The 18,846-nt window shown below is 35.8% G+C and overlaps 2 protein-coding genes across 4 annotated transcripts; one reads left to right on the top strand and one right to left on the bottom strand.

The window, feature by feature from the left end:
• Window positions 1-310: 310 nt before the first annotated feature.
• Window positions 311-5,481, bottom strand: LOC128682025 (uncharacterized protein). Of its 2 annotated transcripts, XM_053766482.1 has the most exons (6): window positions 5,337-5,481; window positions 5,230-5,260; window positions 4,388-4,501; window positions 3,835-3,926; window positions 3,267-3,374; window positions 311-531 (listed from the first exon to the last, which is right to left on the bottom strand). In XM_053766482.1, the coding sequence occupies exons 1-6, from the start codon at window positions 5,337-5,339 to the stop codon at window positions 430-432; spliced, it is 450 nt and encodes a 149-aa protein (XP_053622457.1). In that variant the 5' UTR covers window positions 5,340-5,481; the 3' UTR covers window positions 311-429. The 2 variants fall into 2 exon arrangements, with proteins under 2 accessions (XP_053622457.1, XP_053622456.1); XM_053766481.2 differs by lacking the exons at window positions 5,230-5,260; window positions 5,337-5,481 and adding an exon at window positions 4,935-5,067.
• Window positions 5,482-9,987: 4,506 nt separating this feature from the next.
• LOC128682023 (uncharacterized protein) lies at window positions 9,988-18,329 on the top strand. Of its 2 annotated transcripts, XM_053766479.2 has the most exons (8): window positions 9,988-10,187; window positions 10,813-11,343; window positions 11,795-11,946; window positions 14,285-14,374; window positions 15,886-16,011; window positions 16,745-16,928; window positions 17,407-17,534; window positions 18,110-18,329. In XM_053766479.2, the coding sequence occupies exons 2-8, from the start codon at window positions 11,160-11,162 to the stop codon at window positions 18,302-18,304; spliced, it is 1,059 nt and encodes a 352-aa protein (XP_053622454.1). In that variant the 5' UTR covers window positions 9,988-10,187; window positions 10,813-11,159; the 3' UTR covers window positions 18,305-18,329. The 2 variants fall into 2 exon arrangements, with proteins under 2 accessions (XP_053622454.1, XP_053622453.1); XM_053766478.2 differs by lacking the exon at window positions 9,988-10,187 and having other exon boundaries at window positions 11,021-11,343; window positions 17,407-17,564.
• Window positions 18,330-18,846: the final 517 nt, after the last annotated feature.

Genomic DNA, 18,846 nt, shown 5'->3' with positions numbered 1-18,846 from the left:
GTCATGACAAATGACATGCTTCGTCGACAGACAACGCAGAAATTTGAATGATGCTCCGTCGCACTTCAGTGTCAAAACCTATAGGAAACAATGGAAATACAACTTTCTGCGTCGCCGTAACGGAGGACTGAATAGCTAACAAAATATACTCAAAATTATCTACTTATTTTTATAATTATGGGATTCATTTTTTAAAAATTTAGGAAGAATCTCCATTTAACAGTCTTTAAAACATGTCTTAACATTTTACTTTTCGTATATAATAAAGATTACAGTACATAAAGATTACAGATTACAGATACAGTTCATGTTTTTTCTTTTTTTTTGAATGAATTTGAATTTAATATTTTTTATCTTGAATGTCATTTTGTTTCAAAGATATTTTTTTTGCACTGGAAACTTAAAAGTTTATTGCTCATGGGAATACCGCTAGTAATAGTCGGGGACCGGCGCACACGCAATCTTCACGAAGTCCTCATACCGCACTGTGCCGTTGTTTGACACATTAGCTTCGCGGAATATGTTGTCAACCTGAAATAATGACTTGGAAACAGTCGTGTCTGTAAAGATTCCTACTTTTGTAGGTATCGTTATATATACGAGGGCTGCTATTTATGTATCCGGAATAACAAAATTAAACAAACATATATTATTACATATGGTTTTATTGTTTCTCGAAGTATTCTCCGCGATGATCTATGCACTTCTGCATACGATGAAACCAATTTTCAAAGCACTTTTTCCATTCTGATTGAGGTATGTCCAAAACGTGTGTTTTGAACGCATCAACGGCCTCTTCGCGGCTCGAAAAACGTTGACCACGTAATTTATTTTTAATGTTTGGAAATAAATAAAAATCATTGGGTGCCAGGTCGGGGCTGTACGGCGGATGATCCGTCAATTCAATCTTTTGACCCTCCAAAAAATTATTTGTTTCAGCCGACTTGTGGCAGCTAGCATTGTCGTGATGAAGTATGATTCTGCGTTGTGGGTTGTTCTTTCGTATTTTTTCAAAGACTTCTGGCAAACAAATGGTGGTGTACCATTCAGAATTAACCGTCCTACTATTCTCTAGTGGCACTGTAGCTACATGTCCGTTGATACCAAAAAAACAAGCGACCATTTGCTTTAAAGTGCTTCTCGCACGAACAACTTTTGTTGGATTCGGTTCATCTTGAAAGACCCACACCGTTGACTGCTGTTTAGTTTCAGGGTCATAAGCATAGATCCAGGTTTCGTCACCTGTGTAGATATTATAAACAGCTTTTGACGTGCCACGGTTGTATTTTTTTATCATTTTCTTACACCAGTCGACACGATCCTGTTTGTGATCTACGCTCAAGTTGTGCGGAATCCAACGCGAACAATTTTTTTTAACAATTAAATGTTCGTGTAATATCGCGTGTATACTCGTCATACTAATGCCCAGAGACGCCTCTATCTCGCCGTATGTAACATGACGATCTTGCATTACTAATTGTCGCACAGCATCAATATTTTGTTGTACCACTACCGATTTAGGACGACCCTCCTTAATTTCATCCGTGAGCATAGACCGTCCACGTTGAAATTCCTTAAACCAATAATACACAGTGGTTTTCGATGGTGCTTCATCTCCAAAAGTTAAAATCAGTTGTTCGATGCACTGTTTTTGAGTTAATCCACGCCGAAAATCATAATAAATCATCGCGCGAAAATGTTCACGAGTTAAATCCATGGCAATGAAGACAAGCTATTTTCAATATTGGCGCCAATTGAAAAAAACAAATGACAGGGACATGAAAAATATTTATTCTCTAGCCGAAGAGTTCTATTTTCAAATGTTGTAATTACTTTTTAAATATTCTAGAATTATTGGCCAGTTCCGGATACATAAATAGCAGCCCTCGTATGCTAATACGGAATAAGCACAAAATCAGTTTCAAATTTACAACAATATGATGAGAGAAAAGAGAGAGAGATAAAATATGTTTTCTCTCTCTTCCGCATGTTCCTAGCTGCTAGATAAAAAAAACTATAAGATTCGGCTGTGATTTTATAAACTCTCTTCCGTTCGCCTGACATCAATCCTTCTCGGGAATGCTGTTGTTGCCCATCAGCCGCCAAAGCTATGAGTCCCTTAGTCGCCTAGGAAACTGAGATAGAAATCCTAGCAAAGTATCACTTGAAAATGCACCTTATACTAATAAAATTAAGGCTGGTTTTTATTTAAGCTTTTTCCGTATTAGTGGCAAATACGGGTTACCATCAATAACAAGAATTAATGTTTACAATGTCTTATGTGTTAATTTAATTCTTAGTGATAATCACAGTGTCTTTCTCAACCTTGACATTGGCAAAATCATCGTTTGGCCAAACGATGGAGCCATAAAATTAAAAAGTGAAATGAAGTTAAAGAATCCTTCAACGTCTAGTCTTACAACTAGCGTTGAGAATAACGTATCTTTTTAAAGATTGGATCATTCGAATCTGTATCAGTGCAAAGATTCGAATCAATTAATGCATCATTTGGATCAATTGGATCATCGGATCTCAGACAGATTCAAGAGCAGAGAGCAAGATTTAGTCGCGTTACGAATGAAACGAAAATTACATAATGCTTTAATTGATATAGAATATTGTTTTAAAAAATCGAATAGATTTTTATATTTGCTAGAAGTTAGAAAAAAAAATCACCTAAAATCAATTCGATTCTCCTTCATACTTTGTTCAGGCTTAGGACTGACAGTTTTACTAACTGACGTATTTAAAAATCGATTTTATTTACAGTGATTTTCGGATTATTTATGTACATTGTTAATTTTTTTTTTGTATTTTTTTAAATTTTTTTATGTACACTGTACATTTGTATTCGGTCATTTGAATATATAATACATATTATATATATATTGGCCATATTATAATTGAGGAATAATATTTTTGTGACCTTGTCTTCCTTCAGTGATGTTCTGCGCGACTCGATGTTGCTCGAATCATTACGAACAGTCGCTAGTCGCTCGGCTTAAGCTTAAGTTTCATTCATTCATTCGTATCAGTGAACGCGTCACAGAACATAGGTTCAGTAATCTGTGGTGAGCTCATTGATCCAATGATCCACTCGAAGCGAACGATTGAGATTCGGGTCAGTGCATCACTTTGCTGAAACGACTCACTGAGTCGTTTCATTAAAGAGTTACACACGTCTACTTACAACGACTAGTGTCTCAGAATGACTAATGCTCTAAACAGTCCAGTGTCCTATTAACCTTAAACCTTATTAAACTAACCTCCCTGGCCGAGAGCCCCTCTCCCCACTTTTGCAGCAGGTTCCGGAGCTGCCGCGCTGGGATCACGCCCTTCTTCTCAACGTCCCCAGCTTGGAACGCGTTCACCACCTGATTGAAAACATTTTGATTTTATATTCATTTAAAAATGAGAAAGCAAACGCAAAAATACCGGGCATGATGAGCCTGGAAAACTAAAGCACCAATTCAAATAGGACTTTGTTGCTCCAATCCAAACCAACTGGATTTTTTTATTATAAACTAGCGGCCCGCCCCGGCTTCACTCGGGTAATACCGTAATAAAAAGTATGCCTATGTCAGTCATGAAGGTTATTTCTATCTCTGTGCTAAATTTCATCACAATCGGCCCAGTTGTTTTTGAGATTATTCATTACAAACAAAAATAGAAATCTTCTCTCTTTTAACATATATTATAAAATTCCTATTAACATATCCAAATACATTTTTATTATAATATTAATTTTTGATGACGTTTTTTCCACACTTAAGGTATAGAACAAAATTACAGTTTTTTCTTTATTATATAATATGAATGTAAAAGAGCACTGACCTCACTGGGCAGGTTTTCGGCGCGCGAGTGGATGTGCATCACTTCCAAAAAATCGGCAAACGACATTTTGCCACCTTTTCCTTTTAAATAACCTGATAAAAGATAATAATTGTGATATTAATTATCTACTTTGTCCTTTTTAAGTATTTAATTTTATTTATAGGCCTTTCGCAATTTATCTAATAACATAATTTTCTCTGGACTAGCCTATATGTGTACTGGCGCCATATATTTATTTATTGAATGACAGGCAGCATGCAGCTGATGCGACTATCAGTGAGTATTGAAAAGTTGAAATTTAAAAAAAGTTGTAGGTGTGGAACTGGCCACAAAAAAAGAACATTTAAAAATTTAAACTGAGTTTTCTTTTTTTTTATTTAAATAACTTCATTGCACAAAATTATTTACAAATGGTGCCATATGGCATTGTATACCAGTCAATTTTATATAAAATGTTTTTTCTTGTACTTATTAATTTTATATTTACATACTCATTCTCATACAATAAAGTTATTATAGATACAATGTACTTATTCTCATACAAACATATTACCTGTGAGTTCCTGTATTGTCGGGCTCATGCCGAGGGACCGCATCACGACGGTCAGCTCATCCAGAGATGTGATCTGCCCAGAACGAGCGAACAGGTAGAAGCATTCGCGGAATTCTGAAATTTGTATATAAATTTATATATTCCAGTTTATTGATGGTCTCCTTCATAGGGCAGATATTATGGGCACCCATAACCGGCGTCATGTGTGAAAGTGATAGAAGTATATATGCGTGTGAGATTAGACAGGATTGTAGCAAGTGGAAATTGTATACCTTCATGGACAATGGGTGTGATAATATGTATGTATTCATAAGTATTACAATGCTATCTGGACTTACATTACTGTTGGTAATCATAACATGAAGTAGTATGGACCGCCTTGAATCGGATCACTCCATATACTCTCATGAAAGTCGTATGAGGCGACTAAGGTTTACATAGTCATAGGCAACAATAGCATTCTCAAGGAGGGTCCTTGACGTCAGGCAGGCGATCGGTTGTGAAACCATAACTAAATCTACAGGATTTTAAAGTTTATTACACTGACCCCAAGTTTGCGGCGTCACAGCCTCGAATACAACAGGGAACATGTGGGAATAATTAGTATTTGTTTAGGTGAAATCTTCATCACGGTAAAATGAATAAATAATATGAAAAGAGAAATCTTAAAATTCTAATATGATGTGTGTGATAATGGGGTCAAGCGAGGAAACCCAGTATTCCTATTTAATATAATAATGCTACCTTTACACAAATTTTACTTTATTCTCTTTTAGTTGATAAGTGTCACATTACACATATTTAAAGATTTCATTGATAAGATGTAGATTGTTAATACATACCGTCAATATCTTGCTCTTTGAAGTAGCGCGCCTGAAAATGAACATATCTTTAGTGAGTAACGTTTCAGAATTATAAAATGCACTTCTCATAAAACACACATACCTACCATAATTATAAATCAGGAGAGGAAATAAAATTATTTAAAAATAAATTAGAAAGTTGAGGGGACGGAAGCAACTTTTGTTGATAATACAAGCATAGTTTTTGACAGTGACACATGTAGGCATGATAATCTCGACTCCTAGGCGTGTTTCGACTCACCGAATCTTAGTCCGAATCTGGTACCGACTCCTCTTAATGATTTCGACTCCCTTATCGACTCCGGCTCAGCCGCTCACAGACGACTCCGAGACGTCCGTTTGGTACCGGTTTCATTCAATACAGAATATATTGAAACTGATACTGGGACCACTGCCTTTAGATTTAAGTCAACCTAAGTAAATTGATTGATTTCCCTTCGTACTTGACAGGCTTAGGACTGTCGATCTAATTTTAAGTAAAGTTATTTTATTGCAACGCGTTGGTCGTACATTAATAAGGCGGCGCCGCGAACGAAACCCGGAGGTCTCGGGATCTCGGAGTCGATAAGCCACGGAGTCAATAAGAATTGCTCGGAGTAAGTAAGCGTATCGCCTCCTCTTGCGGTTTCGACTCATTTGAATCCTGAGTTACCTTAAACTCTTTGATGTTTTGTCAATAGCATTACGCAAAGCTCAGCGCAGATGGCCATACTGGTACAACTAATGGTGGTACTATTAGTATTTTACTGTATTTTTTTGGCATATTGATGTCGACACAGTAGGGAGTATTACTGCACATTTATCCCGCCAGAGTACAGGACTGTATGTTAGGTACACAAAAGCTTTGCCGCCTTTTGCTATGTCGATTAAAGCGTTTATTTTAGAGTACTTTATTAATCCTTTCATTATGTAAGTATTCGTTTGTGAAAATATACAACAATACAGTAATATGCCTTATTAGTAGGTATGTATTGGCTTTGTAGATCTGAATGCCTCAATTAATTAAAGTTCCTTTATATTAAATCATTTTATTTCTCTTTTATTTCTATCAGCTACATTTTAACGTCTTACAAATTTAAACCATTTTTCACAACAACAATGTCACTCTATGAGATAACCATAAACAATATATATAATAGAATATAACCTTTAAATGTGGTGGCTGTCCACTAACTTATACTCAACACTCTTCCTCAGACATCACATTTAAAATTCCTAACTTAACAACAAATTCTTTTAAACATAACTTACTAACAGGCTTAGTAAAAATATCAGCTAATTGGTTATTAGTACTTATATATTCAACTTTAACAAAACCTTGCTCAACCTTTTGTTTTATAAAATTATATTTAATTTCTAAATGCTTCAGTTTTCTTTGATCATAAGTTTGAACAGATTTGATAGTGCTTTGATTATCTTCAAAAATTTTAAAATCCTTTACTTCAATATTTAAATCATTTAAAATCTTAATAACAAAACAAGACTCAACACAAGCTTCACAAAGTGCTACCAATTCTGCTTCCGTCGTACTTAAAGCTACTACAGATTGTTTTTTAGATTTCCATACAACAGTGTTACCAAAAATTAAAAACAAATAACCAGTAGTTGATTTCCTATCAACGTCTCTACCCCAATCTGCATCAGCAAAACCAACTAATGAAATATTATTACAATTCTTATAACATAAATTATAATATAAAGTTTGTTTAACATATCTCAAAATTCTTTTCAAAGCTTTCCACAAAGTCAAATTTGGTTTAGATTGATATCTGCTTAAATAGTTTACAGAGAACGTTAAATCTGGCCTAGAATTCACTGTTACATATAACAAAGAACCAATTAAAGATCTACATTTAGCTTCATAATTCATATCAATAGTTTCATCTTCAAATTTAAAATTTACATCCATAGGTGTATCAATCCCTTTACAATCACTCATCCCATGTATTTTAAGAATATTTTTTAAGTATCTTGTCTGATTAACTAAAATACAGTCATCTAGTCTCTTAATAGAAATTCCTAAATATGTCATGTCAGTATTACCTAGATCTTTCATTCTAATTTTCTTTTCGTTCTTTTTCATCAAAAATTACATTTCTTCCTATCACCACTTTTTTAGTATCTTCATCGTAAAGTCTATAACCGTTTCTAGCATAACCTATCATTATCATTCTTTTTCCACAGTTATCAAGTTTATGTCTTAATTGAGATGGCACATGATTATAAGCAACACTTCCGAAAACTCTCATATTAATCACGTTTGGTTTTCTTCCTTCCCATAATTCACTTGGTGTACAATCTTTCCCTTTTGTTGGGCTTCTATTAGTTACATATGCAGAACACAAAATAGCATCCGCCCAAAATTCTTTATTCAATTGTGAATCTAATAAAAGTGTCCTAGTTTTTTCCACCAACGTTCTATTCATTCTTTCCGCCACTCCATTCATTTCAGGATTATATGGCACCGTGTACTGAACTTGAATTCCGTTATTTCTACAAAAATTATAAAATTCTCTAGTTACGTATTCTCTACCATTGTCAGATCTCAATTTTAATAAGTCACAGTTAAAATGTTTCGTAGCATAATAATAGTACTCTCTAAATATTTCAAAAGCTTCACTTTTCTGTTTCATAAGGTAAACCATAACAAAATGAGTGTAATCGTCAATAAACGTGATAAAATATCTATAACCTTCTCTACTAATTGGAGTAATAGGACCACAAACATCTGTGTGCACTAGCTCAAGTGGTCTTTTAGCTCTGTAACCTATCTTATTAAATGGTAATCTAGTCATTTTTCCTAACACACAAGTCTCACATAACATATTTTCGAGGTTTAAATTTTTTAAGTCACTCAATCCGTCAACCATATTATTTTTAGTTAAAACATTTAAATTATTCATACCTAAATGACCAAAACGCCTATGCCATAACAAACTATCCGAATTAGATAAAAAACAGTTATTACAATTTTTCTTACTGAATTCCATACAAATTTTATATAGAGAATTGTCAGAGTTCCCAATCATAATTAAAAACTTAGAAGAATCATAAACTCGAACTTTACCTCTTTCAAAAGTGACAGACAAATTACTTGACTCCATTTTTGACACTGACAATAAATTTTTTCTTAAATCAGGCACATAAAAAACATTTTTAATTGTACATGTAGTTGACTTTTTTCCAACATAACATTGAGTTTCTATGTTACCTATACCTACCGCTTGGAGAGAGATACCATTTTTGGCAGCTGAAATCAATTTTGGTTGTTTTAAATCTATATACTGAGAAAAGTAAATTTTATTATTAACTAAATGATCTGAGCATCCAGAATCTACAATAAATTCCACCCAGTCATCAGAATCTTCAGATCTTCCGAAAAATGCAACATTATCTTGATTACTACTATTACCATACATATAATATGAATTTCTTTGTTCTCTTCCTCGACCGTTAAATCTTCCTCGACAATTGAATCTTCCACGACCATTAAATCTTCCTTGACCATTAAAACTTCCTTGACTGTTATAATTTCCTTGACCGTCATATCTTCCTTGACTGTTATAATTTCCTCTACTATTGTAATTTCCTCAAACATATCCTCGATTATCATAACTTCCTCTATTATTATAATTACCTCTTCCTGCAAAATTATCTCTTACTCCTCTTTTTCCGCAATTAAAAGCACTCTGTCTATTCTCATTCTCCTGTGACGAATTCTTTCTCTTCTCTTCTTCTCCTAATAATCTATCCATTACCATATTTATTTTCAAATCTCCAATCGTTTCTAAAGCTGTTACTATTGGCTCATATGATTTTGGCATCGACAATAATATATAATTTACCTGTTCTTCTTCCGAAATTCCTCCTCCTGCCTCTTTTAATGAAGTACAAATTTCTTGTATTTTTGTAAAATGATGTTTTAAAGGCTCTGTTTCTATATATTTAATTTCATTTAATTGTCTTCGTAAAAATAGTTTACTTCTTGTACTTTTTTCTTTAAAATTTTGTTCTAAATTTCTAAACATTTGGTAGGCCGAATCTTTTCTTACATATTCTAAATGGCTATCCGCTACAGCTGCTATTATTAGAGCTTGGGCTCGTGCCTCTAGATTTTTTTGGGTAGCTATTTCTTTTTTATAAAACTCCTCATTTTATATCGCTTCAATACAGTTATTTTCACGTAAAATACTTTTGATTCGGAAGGCCCACGTGTTAAAAGATTCTCCGGAAAATTGCACCACATTATATTTTAAAATATTACATTCTTTGTTTGCCGACATCTTGTGTAATTTTTCTAAAATTCAAATAAATTTATTACATACTATACCGTACGCATCTGGCGCAGTGGAAGCGTGCTATTGGCTTTGTAGATCTGAATGCCTCAATTAATTAAAGTTCCTTTATATTAAATCATTTTATTTCTCTTTTATTTCTATCAGCTACATTTTAACGTCTTACAAATTTAAACCATTTTTCACAACAACAATGTCACTCTATGAGATAACCATAAACAATATATATAATAGAATATAACCTTTAAATGTGGTGGCTGTCCACTAACTTATACTCAACAGTATGAAGTAGTACACAACAATCCTAACAACATCCACATCCTACAAGAAGCCCACAACACAAACCGTAGCAAGCGTTTATCGTGTGTATTCCCTGGGCGGTAATCGATTTAGTGGAGTCGATAAAATACATCACCAACATTAGTAAAAAACAAATGTCATCACATTTACTTTGACAGTACAGGCAGGACCACCCAATCAGCTGACAGCGATAGAACTATGATTATTTTTCCATGGTGTAATTAATCAAAATTGTGTAAATTATTACATAAAACACCATTGTAGTGTGATTACCAAGTGTTATTTGTGTTGTGTACTGTTTATTCCATTTATTGTTGTGATGTCAAACTTCGTATATTCAGGGTAAGCGTAAACAGGTTCATTGTCAATGTTACCTAATTATAGCAAAAAACTACATAGAAATAGTGTCGAAAGATGTGTTTACCTCTCGAATTACCATTGATTACGTATACAATACAATAAAATAATAGATAGTTGAAGCGTGAAAGATTTGTCACATATCAGAAGTATTACAATGTTATTGATCTAATTGTCACCAGCTTCCATTTGCTTACAATGTCATTATGCACAGAATTTACTTTGATACTTTTATATATTGTCTTCAAGGTCACCTAAGTATCTATGACCATGTTTTTCTTAAAACATGTAAATTCATTGTAGAACATTAATTATGCATACTTGTGGGGTTTTTTGATTAAAATGAGATACACTATCACCTTGCACCATGGGGGCAAAATGGTCCAGGTGTGAGAGGACAGATCACCCGTCTGGTGCTTATGCTGGTGTCCCCACAAGTAAATAAATTACTCACCTCCACACTACATGTATGCGAATTTCAAGACATTGGAATGTAGATGTCCCAGAAATCTGCTTAAATCAGCCTTATTGGAAGGTTTTCTTTTTAAATGTAATGTAATGAATTTAAGGTTTGAGCAGCAAATTATAAATTTTTATATTTTTGTTTCAGCTTGAGTGAAGCTGTCATACTGCAATCGTAAAAGCGGGAAACATGGACGAGCCATTATCACAAACAAAAAAAAGTAAACAATACCTCGAGAAAATATCCTAAGCATCAATAAAAAATAATAATATTGAGATCGAACTAGTCTCATAGTGATCATAAACTAATTAAGAAAATATATTAACATTTATTTATTTTTATTTCCGTTAACATTGTTGATTCCATTTGAAAATTTTACAGTTTCTGAAACTGATTGTTTTAAAAATCATAATAGATTAATAAAATAAAAGAGTAATCACCAAAGAGAATATTGTATATAGCTGTTAGAAAATAGTTGAGTACAAAAAGCTTAGATGCTTTTAAGCACATGGCGTAGCAGAAGTATAGAGAGAGACAGAAATACGGGGGACGGCAAGAGGAATAAGATGGCCGCCACGATGGTTGAGACACCTCCTCCTCAGCTGATCACAACAATAGAATGGAGCATGATGGACAAGAGCAAATTTTTTCCACTCTACACATTAAGCAGTTTCACAAGTAAGTTATTTTTTGTTGCTATCCATATACAGGGTTACAGGTATCAACCGCAAAACCTCCAAAATACTACTTGGCTACATCAAAACAGACAGTACAGTAGTATACTATTATTATATAGGTAAGCGTTTGTGTGTTTGTATGTCTGAGGCATGTTTGAGGTAATCTTCGAAACTACTGAACCAATTTCCAAAATTCTTTCACCATTAGAAACATACATTATCCAAGATTTCTATAGGCTATATTTTATCTCGAAATTTCCACGGAAGCGAAGCCGCGGGCAACATCTAGTGAGATGATAAAATTAAGGACTCGAGGAGTAATCAAACCCGTGTGGGTTTGATTACTCCTCGAGTCCTTAATTTTATCTCTGCTTTACCGGGACAGTGCTCTTAACCACTCAGCTATCAAGACCATGGCAATCTAGGAGTTAAGTTTTTTGTTTATGTTTCAGTACGATGCGCCCTCTACCCGCTCACGTTAGTGAAGACTCAGATACAGGTGCAAAGGAAAAAAGAAGCTTACAACGGAGTCGTAGACGCCATCTCAAAGATATATAAATATGAGGGTATTTCTGGATTGTATAGGGGGTTTTGGCTATCCAGTGTAAGTATATGCTTGCAAATGTTGAACTGTATAAATTACTAGCTTCTGCTCGCACCTTCGCGAGACCGAACCGAGATGATAGGTATCCTATGTCCTTCTCCGTGTTTTGAACTACATGTATGCAAAATTTTAAGAAGATTGATTGAGCAGTTAAAGCGTGATGAGGTAACAAACAAATTTACTTCCGCGTTTATAATATTAGGCATGATTGTGATCCGAGTGCTGATTATAATATATATATATATATATATATATATATATATATATATATATCGATTTGAAACACAATTAAGTTACATAAAAATATATGAGAAACGAGATGACCAGTTCCCTCTGGCAGCACCCGTTCACGAGTTGACGCATAGGTCAGCCATCGCGTAGCTCAACCATAATAAAGGGAACCTCACGAGCCGGCCCACGACGCCACTACCAGATTGACCATTTGAGTGAGCATGACACTCTCGACTCCCGTGACTACATAATTACAAATCTTATTCGTCACAGAGACAGAAAGCTACTTTGATAGTGTAAATTTTGTTTATGAAACCCTCGACTCCTGAAAACTTTACTAGTTTGTGCTTTAACTGAAATTGATTTCTAATTATGAAGGAATATTTTGGTACTGAAAACTATTTACTATTTTGTACTATAAATATTTTGGTCTATGATTTATGCATTACAAATGCAAAAATACAAAAGTATGTTTGGTACAAGTTGAAGAGGATAGAAGAATGAAATACGATTGACTTTTAAACTATGTAGTATGATAATATGCAGACGCTGCTGTATGGAGCTGGTGTTATCTAAATATTTGCGTGTTAATCGCTATACTTTATCTAATCTCTTGGTCTTGCACGCGACGTAGTCTATCGCGCGTTTTTTAAATGAAAATATATGATAAACCACTAATTTTGTTGTTACCCGTCCATATATGAACTTTGTAACCAGTAGACAAAAATAACTTATCTGCAAAAGACGTGATAGCATCCTTTCCTTATGATAATGTTGAACGATTTGTTTGCTCAATCCCTAGTACAGTCAACTGCACATCAAGCTAGACAAATTCATTGCAAACTCGCCGCTATTACCGCGCCATAGAGGTTCATGCAGGGTAACTTGATGTGCTGTTGACTGTACCTACCACTTTGTACGGCGCACGGCGTTTCTGATAATCTATAGCTATTACTATAAAGAGATAAGCGTTTGTGAGTTTGTATGTTTGAGGCGAGTAATCTACCGAACCGATTTCCAAAATTCACCATTAAAAAGGTACATTATCCATTTTTGCTATAAACTATATGTTATCTCGAAATTCCCACGGGAGCGAAGCCGCGGGCAACGTCTAGTGTTAATACAAAATAGCTACAAAGCAGTCCTTGTGCGTGTAAATAGGAGTAAATTTTGAAACGCCATATTGATATATTGTTAGAATTCACAGTTAAAATTTGGAAAAATATATTTATCCTATCTTTTGCTCGCCACAAAAGGCATGTTTCTCTTGTGTATTTTTTGTACAATTTACACTCAAAGTTCTTTGACAATATCCGTACGAAAATTCATTTATGTCGGTCGAGCCTATTGTAACAGACGATAAACAAACTGGCTAACAAAATTATTTAGGGAACCAATAAAATAAACCTGAAAAGATCAGGGCGAAACCACAAATGTTGGCTTGATGTCGTCAAGATTGATATGAATAAATAAATAAATATATTGGGACAAATCACACAGATTGAGCTAGCCCCAAAGTAAGTTCGAGACTTGTGTTATGGGATACTAACTCAACGATACTATATTTTATAACAAATACATATATAGATAAACATCCAAGACCCGGGCCAATCAGAAAAAGATAATTTTCCATCATGACCCGACCAGGGATCGAACCCGGGACCTCTCGGTTCAGTGGCAAGAACTTTACCACTCCCACACGAAGGTCGTCAATATGCGTGTCAATGGTCTGACAACTAGGGATGTCGACCGTGCAAAATGGACACGAATATGTAGGAATGCGGACTCTGGGCTCCGACACTCAACGGCTGAGGAAGGAACCGGAAAAACGATTAGATGAGAGGGAAAGAGAGAATAGTAAGATTTTCCATTCTTTTTTAACAACTGGTTGTGAAGCTTAACAGCTGATAGGCAACGATAGCATTCCTAAAGAGGGTTGACGTCACGCGGGCGGCCGGTTGTAAAATCATAGCCAAATCTTCCAAATTTAATGGCAATTTTTTTTCGCTAACTAGGCTTTGGGGCGTCACAGCTCCGAATGCAATCGGGAACACGCGAAGATGACCGAGAGAGAAAGAAGAATAAACTAACATGTTTCATTTTTCAGTTTCAGATAATATCCGGTGTGTTCTATATATCAACGTACGAAGGAGTGCGGCACGAATTAGGAAAATATGACATTAATCCCAAGTTAAAAGTAAGTAATATATATATATATATATATACATATAATAAAACTGTATGTGGGCTATGACTGTACGTAGAAGATATTGAAAAAAAAAAACAATTATTGTTTTTATGGGACTAATACAAGCCGAAATATTTTATTTTTTAGAATTTGTGTCTGTTTGTATGTTTGTTCGCGCACCACGCAAAAACTACTCAATGAAATTTGATGCGGTATTCACAGTTGTATATATGTAACTTAAAATCTATAGTCAACCTAGCACATCAACCTATCCATTATCAATGCAAACTCGCCTCTATTACTGCGCATAGAGGTTCACACAGGGTAACTTGTTGACTGTACTACGGAATAAACTTCCGTGTTGTCTGTCCTTGTTGGACAGCTTTGGCTTGGCGGTTCTCGTCATCATGCAACCCGCAAGCTTGAATATTTCGTTGTATATTTGTGGTTGAAAATTTGAGGAATTGTACTCTGCTCTAGAGTACATAGCTCCTTCAATGTGGAACGACGCAAACTATTTCATACAAAGCCTACGACTGACTGTACCCCTTCCTTCGGCCGGCCTTCTTGCCGGCTGGTTTATGCTAGCTATGTAAAAGCAGTTCTCGGACCAGCAAATCATAATTACCCTGATGCAATGTCATGGCGACGACTAGATTTATTTCTTCGATGTTTTGCAGAAATATCTTATTACTTGTGCAAAACATCGAAGGAAAGAAATAAATCTGATGAATTCACACCATTTGGTGTGAATTCATAGCATTCATTCACATGCTCTGGCGTTTCAGATTTGTCAGAGACAAAATTGCGGCACCACAAATGTGAATTATTCGCTTTTATCTAACCTGGAAACACGCAAAATAATTTTCATAGAAAACGTTTATTTTATTAATATATACCTTCATATCATACAAATTGGTGGTGCTCTGCTCTTTAGAATTGAACTATTAAACGAAAAACCTCTTTAGAAAAGAACTAATTGAATTATTGGGTATAGGTTTCATCGCGATACATCGCTCAGAACCAGATGATGGCCGGAATTTCGAGATAAAATATAGCCTATAGCAATCTTGGATAATGTACCTTTCTAATAATGAAAGAATTTTTGAAATCGGTTCGGTAGTTTTGGAGATTACCCGCCTCAAACATACAAACTCACAAACGCATACCTCTTTATAATAATAGTATAGATTTTAATGTTATAAAGTTTTCGTAGTTCTGATATAGTGGGCCCTGCGTTAGAGGGTTACATTTATGAATTTGTTATTTTTTTTACGACCTCGGTGGCGCAGTGGCAATGTGCCTCTGAACCGAGAGGTCCCGGGTTCGACCCCGGTCGGTTCACGACGGAAAACGATCTTTTTCTGATTGGCTCGGGTCTTGGATGTTTATTTATATATGTATTTGTTATAAAATATAGTATCGTTGAGTTAGTATCCCATAACAAAAGTCTCGAACTTACTTTGGGGCTAGCTCAATCTGTATGATTTGTCCTAATGTTGTTTAACTGTATGATGCAGTCGTTCGTCGGCGGTGGGTGTGCCTCGATTGTGGGCCAGAGCATCATCGTGCCGTTCGACGTTCTGAGCCAGCACCTTATGGTGCTCGGCCTCGTCCACAGCCGCGCCGGCGGCAGCAGGAACCCCGTGAGTTTGTTTACATCATTTAGTGTGGTTCTCAAGGGCGTTTCGACCGCTGCGCACGCGCTGTCATTACATTTTTATTTTATTTTACTAAAGACAATAATTAATTTTTTTATCCTGTTTTCGATGTAGTCAACTGCAAGTAAATTATGCAATAGGAAACTATAATACTTTCTATTAAAATTATTTATGTAGTGTGATGGAAAATATGTCGGAGGCGGCGCTCGCGAAGGAGCTCTTGTCTTTCACAATCAAAATCAAATCATTTATTCAGAAATTAGGCCTTCACAGGCACTTATTGACGTCATATTCTAAATTAAATGATGTTTACCAAATCTACAAACTACTAGCTTTTCGGAACGACCACTGCTGAGAAGAAATGCCGAAAGAAACTCATTAGAACAGTCGGTCCCTATCATGCCAGAAGGGCTTACCTACCTATTTTTTTTATTTGTCTTTTGATCGAGTAGTTAACTTTTATTAATTAAAGCATATTTTTCAAACTAAAGTATGTTTTGTCACTATAGCACTTTACAATATTTGACATTGACAGAACGAGACAACTTTGACAGCTTTAACTTTTTTGTGAACGGTTTTGTTTTTTATTTATTTATGTACACAACAATGTAAATATAAAACTTACAAATAGGAAACTAAGTACAAAAGTACTACTTATTTCTAAATAGAAACATATACATATAAATTATATGTATATATTTTATGTGTTTTATTTTAGAAAATCAACCCGCTAGGCCTGGACCTGGACAAGAAGATGTCGAAGGCGGCGCTCGCGAAGGAAGTCGCGGTCCGCGTGTACCGCGCGCACGGCGTGCTGGGCTACTACCGCGGGTACGCGGCTTCGCTCGCGGCCTATGTTCCTAATTCAGCGTTGTGGTGGGCGCTTTATACTGCTTACCAAGGTGGGTTGTATATCTCTGTGTAAATGTATATAACTCTGTCATCTTAGTGTGTTACTGATTGTTTTCTCAGCCGTTGAGTTTCGGAGGCAAGAGTTCGCTTTCCTACATTTTCGTCTCCGTTTCGCACGGTCGGTATTCCCAGTTGTCAGACCATTGTCACGCATATCATCCTTGACGACATCAAGCCAGCACTTGTTGGGTTTGCCAGGGCCGGGCTGCGCCCCGGGGCTTCACTGCCGTGGCGCAGCTAGTTATCAATATAATGTACTAGATAATAATACTTTTTATCCCGCAATGGAATTTCGGGATAAAAAGTATGTGTTATTCCAGGTTATTTCATGTTATATGTGTATTTTATATTTATATTTTATTCTGTGTACCAAATTTCATAACAATCGGTCCAGTAGATAATGCGTGAAGAGGTGACAAACTAACCTACTTTCGCATTTGTAATATTAGTTGGGATTTTGGTGTGCAGACGAGCTGTACCGCGTGTGCCCCGCGTGGGTGTCGACGCTGCTGATCCAGTGCGCCGCGGGCACGCTGGGCGGGTTCACCACCACCGTCCTCACCAACCCGCTCGACATCGTGCGCGCGCGTCTGCAGGTATACAGCGTAGATCAGTGCCCCTCTAAGGTATCTGGACTACGGCTCAGCTAATACAAGTTTCCAGCTTAGTTTTGCTTGGGACCCAACTAGTTGTTCGCCGCGAACTTAGACCTGGCGAACACAAAATTGTGAATATTTTCAAAAATGTCTTAACCCATTTTGTTGCTCTACGAACTTAAAAATTATATTGGCATATCCTATATACCTTTTAAATTTCATCAACATCAGACCAGCGGTTCGAAAGTTATCGCGTACATAAAAAAAAAATATTTTTCTACCAAGTAGAATGTTAGACCTCGCTCGTATAAGTTAAATAAGTATCTAGTTGCTCTCTATATTTGCTGTGTCCTTGCAGATCACGTGTACTATCACTTTATGCACGTAACCTAACCAACCTATATAACTTGTTACTTGCAATAAAATCTGAATCAGAGTGAGCTTTAACCCACGCAGACGACCTTAGCACGAAGGTATAAATCTGTTCAACTAAAAAAACTATATAAAAATATAGTTTAAAAGTAATATATATATAAGTAGTTTAAAATTATATAAAAGTACACTTTCCCTGGCAGGTGGAAGGAGTCAGCTCAATGCGTCAAGTGTTCAAAGTCTTATGGCAGGAGGAAGGGTTTAGGGGACTGTACATGAAAGGATTGTCGGCGAGGCTGGTGCAGTCGGCCTGCTTCAGCTTCAGCGTCATCCTCGGCTACGAGAGCATCAAGCGCGTCGCCGTCAGCGACGAGTTCCGGCCCAGGGTTCGCTGGTGACCGCAATAAAACCCCCAAATTGTTATGCTGTTTTATTTTTTTCATACAAACTTTCACCCCACATTTAGTCCCCTTATTAATGAAAACGTTATTCCCTGATTCTCTTCCTCGGTATTGTTGTTTCGACGTCAAATACTGAAAAGAGAGAGACAAAACAAAGAAAACCTACTCCAACTAATCAGTGATTTAAATTTAGGGGTTGAGTTTTGAAAAACTTGTGTTAATATATTTGTGGCCACGAGTTTTAATTATATGCAAATACACACTAAATTTCATTAAAATCGATCCTGTGGTTTGGACGTAACAGCGTAACATAATACAAGACTGCTGCGTACTAATTCTTAAAATGGCATGGAGAGGTAACGACCTCTGTGGCGCAGTGGTAAAGGGCTTGCCTCTGAACCGAGAGGTAGGGTTCAATCCCCGATCAGGTCATGATGCGAAATTATCTTCTGATTGGTCCGGATCTTGGAAGTTTATCTATAAAATATAGTATCATTGAGTTAGTACCTATACCTACCTCATAACACAAGTCTCGAATT

Source organism: Plodia interpunctella, chromosome 29 (genome assembly GCF_027563975.2).
Source record: "Plodia interpunctella isolate USDA-ARS_2022_Savannah chromosome 29, ilPloInte3.2, whole genome shotgun sequence".
NCBI lineage: Eukaryota > Metazoa > Arthropoda > Insecta > Lepidoptera > Pyralidae > Plodia > Plodia interpunctella.
This window is presented reverse-complemented; position numbering and strand designations above follow the sequence as displayed.

Excerpts from the sequence above, each read along its gene's own strand:
- LOC128682025 (XM_053766481.2), bottom strand. The coding sequence starts at position 4,977 with ATGTTCCCTGTTGTATTCGAGGCTGTGACGCCGCAAACTTGGG. Across the intron at positions 3,375-3,834 it reads CCGAAAACCTGCCCAGTGAG|GTGGTGAACGCGTTCCAAGC; the intron begins GTCAGTGCTCTT and ends GTTTTCAATCAG. Across the intron at positions 532-3,266 it reads AGGGGCTCTCGGCCAGGGAG|GTTGACAACATATTCCGCGA; the intron begins GTTAGTTTAATA and ends TCATTATTTCAG.
- LOC128682023 (XM_053766478.2), top strand. The coding sequence starts at position 11,160 with ATGCTTTTAAGCACATGGCGTAGCAGAAGTATAGAGAGAGACAGAAAT. Across the intron at positions 11,344-11,794 it reads CACATTAAGCAGTTTCACAA|TACGATGCGCCCTCTACCCG; the intron begins GTAAGTTATTTT and ends TTTATGTTTCAG. Across the intron at positions 14,375-15,885 it reads ACATTAATCCCAAGTTAAAA|TCGTTCGTCGGCGGTGGGTG; the intron begins GTAAGTAATATA and ends TGTATGATGCAG.